General features: G+C 29.6%; 1 protein-coding gene across 2 annotated transcripts; it reads right to left on the reverse strand.

The window, feature by feature from the left end:
- Nucleotides 1-22: 22 nt before the first annotated feature.
- On the reverse strand, nucleotides 23-2399 carry LOC115243271 (jerky protein homolog-like). Of its 2 annotated transcripts, none has more exons than XM_029820104.1 (2): nucleotides 1297-2399; nucleotides 23-1104 (listed from the first exon to the last, which is right to left on the reverse strand). In XM_029820104.1, the coding sequence occupies exons 1-2, from the start codon at nucleotides 1937-1939 to the stop codon at nucleotides 299-301; spliced, it is 1449 nt and encodes a 482-aa protein (XP_029675964.1). In that variant the 5' UTR covers nucleotides 1940-2399; the 3' UTR covers nucleotides 23-298. The 2 variants fall into 2 exon arrangements, with proteins under 2 accessions (XP_029675964.1, XP_029675963.1); XM_029820103.1 differs by having other exon boundaries at nucleotides 23-900; nucleotides 1012-2399.
- Nucleotides 2400-2896: the final 497 nt, after the last annotated feature.

Here is a 2896-nt window from a genome sequence, read left to right on the forward strand (position 1 = left end):
TATATATATATAATATAAAAATTTAGAATCTTGTCTCAAGTCTTTTATGCGAATATAATTCTAAAGGTTTCTAATCTCTTTATCACCTAAATCTGGTGAGCTCGATATTCTATCTTTCTCAGCATTTTCAGTCTTCTCTGCATACCCAATGTTTTCCGATTCGTTTTTTGATGTCTTTCTCCTTCGATTTTTACATAAAAATTGAAATATGCTATTACATTATTCTTTTTCTACGGCTTTTCCGTAAAAGTTCAGATATTCTGTTAGATTATCTGGAGAAACACATTATACCATTATATCATACATCATCGTATAAATCGCCGGAAAATTTTCTCTTGCATGTATTTTCTGCAATACTTTCAATATCTCCTTCTTGTTCTTGATGTCCTTCTGCTTCAGCTTTTGCGTAAGAAGCAAGCACTTCTGATATCTTATCTGAGTGGATGTCGTCATTTTTTATTATTAACTTCTGTAATTTGTGCGAGTCTGTTGCCAAATTATCTTTTTTTTCTATGTTTTCTTCAATGCATTCAGCATTTTCTATGCATACAGTTTCAGTACTTACGGTATTTTCCTGTTGTTTTAGACGTTTATATTTTATGGAAAAATCTAGTGGTTTTGATATTAACTCGACAGCGGTGTCTTCTTCTGTTACATTATCTTCTTTTGTATAAAAATCTGGTTCCAAAAGATTTTTGTCTTGTTCTTTTATGGAAAGATCTAGTAGTTTTGATATAAACTCGACAGCGGTGTCTTCTTCTGTTACATTATCTTCTTTTGTATGAAAATCTGGTTTCAAAAGATTTTTGTCTTGTTCTTTTATGGAAAGATCTAGTGGTTTTGATATAAACTCGACAGCGGTGTTTTCTTCTGTTACATTATCTTCTTTTGTATGAAAATCTGGTTCCAAAAGATTTTTGTCTTGTTCTTTTATGGAAAGATCTAGTGGTTTTGATATAAACTCGACAGCGGTGTCTTCTTCTGTTACATTATCTTCTTTTATATGAAAATCTGGTTCCAAAAGATTTTTCCAGAACTTTTCAATATCCATAGGCATAAGATTGATCCACGGCTCGCAAGATATTTTAATACAATCTTCTATGTCTAAAGATTTATAAAATTTTTTCAACCCCTTATAAGAAAATTTCCTGATTTCGTCGCGAATATTAGGATCTATTGGTTGAAGCTTTCCGAATGAGTTTACTGGGTAAAGCCTAATTTCGAAATTGTTAACTTTTACGATGTCTTTTAGGGCATAAAACTTATGAATATTTTTTAGTAGTAAAAATACTTTACCGCTTATATTTGTTTTCCATTGATGTTCTTTTACAGATCTTATAAAGTAATTACAGTACCAATCTATGATAATTTCTTGATTCTGAAAATCATTTTCTTGTAACTTATAAACTAAAGGCGACGTATTTTTTAAAATTTTTGGGGTTTTTTGGTGTGTATATTTATAAATACAAAAGGGTGGAAGTTTGTGATTACCTGTAGCATTTGTACAAAGCATAAAAGTTAGACTGTCATTTTTCAAATTTTCTCTTTTAGTGGCAGAAGGATGTTTACACGTTATGGTCATATCGATCAAAGCATAAATATTATCTCTAATGATATTTTCCTGTTCCAATCGCCGAGTGAAATCTTGAACAAATTCTTTAGCTTCCGCTTTATTTAATTCTCTCTTATTCCGTTGCACGAAATTTTGCGAACTCTCAGGCATGTTTTGCAAAATTTCGTGTTGCTCCTTAAAATTTCGCAGCCAATGTTCTATGTTAGTTCTCGATGATTCACCAAACTTATTCACCAATTCTACCATTTTTGCTTTAAGATCCGCATCGAAAGTTGTGCATCCCAATTGATTTTGCTCTAGCCACCATTTATATAGTTTTTCATCCAAAGAGTAGTTTAAATTACCGTATTCCTTTTCTGCTTGCATTGTTTTTTGTTTCGCTAATTGATTTATTCTATTTGGCTTCCGTTTAACATTTATATATAATAAATTATATATTACAAATTTTATAATCAGTAGCAATTTGTAGATTACTGAAATATTTTTCCTTAATTTTTACTGAGCTTCAAAATGTTATTGATACGAAAGGCAGATAATATCTTTTTGCACTATACGCGCTTAGTTGACATTATAAAGATTATTAAAAATTTTTACACAAGATTCTGCTTTACTGCGTATTACTGACTTTAGAGAGATTCCGAAAACTTTTGCCGCGTGACATGAAATTATCGAAATATTGACAATGACAACTGAAAGTTGTTACGGTTAGTTGCTCATGAGAATAACCTTGCGAACGACCGAGGATAAAAATATTATTTAACAAACGTGTGTCTAATCGCTAACGATAGTATTTTCTTATTTCCAATGTTTATTGTTTATAAATAGTGACATTATTATTTATGATTTATAGTAAAAATAATGAAAAAGATTAACTGTAGAAGACAATTTTTTTGTTACTTATACATACAGCATTTGATTTTTGATTTTCAATTTATTATATTTATAATTTATTATTTGAAATATAATTTATCTAAATCTAGTTAATGAGTTTTTATTTTCAGTGTTAATTTTGTCGAAAATTATTTGAAATAAGTTTTTTATATAGATTCTTGTAATTTAGATTGTACAAATTTTTGTATTTTTAATTGGACCCAATTTAAAATAAATCTAGCGTTTTTGTTATATTTCCTCTTTGCACCGATAAAAAGTGTGGATTCGAAATTGTCTTACTTTTAACAGTATAAGCAAACACATTACATGTTTACGATCGATAGGTTATTCCTTTCTGAGATACTCTATCAGACAACTCACGGGCGAGAAAATTTAGCAGATACAAGCCATTATTATGTTAGGCGAAAATGATAGTGAGGTAGCTAGTACGAA

The sequence above is a fragment of the Formica exsecta genome, unplaced genomic scaffold (genome assembly GCF_003651465.1).
Source record: "Formica exsecta isolate Colony F162 unplaced genomic scaffold, ASM365146v1 scaffold710, whole genome shotgun sequence".
In the NCBI taxonomy this organism is placed as follows: Eukaryota; Metazoa; Arthropoda; class Insecta; order Hymenoptera; family Formicidae; genus Formica; species Formica exsecta.

Coding starts and splice junctions, on each gene's coding strand:
- LOC115243271 (XM_029820103.1), bottom strand. CDS start 1,939: ATGCAAGCAGAAAAGGAATACGGTAATTTAAACTACTCTTTGGATGAA. Junction 901..1,011: donor GAAAAATCTTTTGGAACCAG/ATTTTCATATAA, acceptor TTTTGGAACCAG/ATTTTCATACAAAAGAAGAT.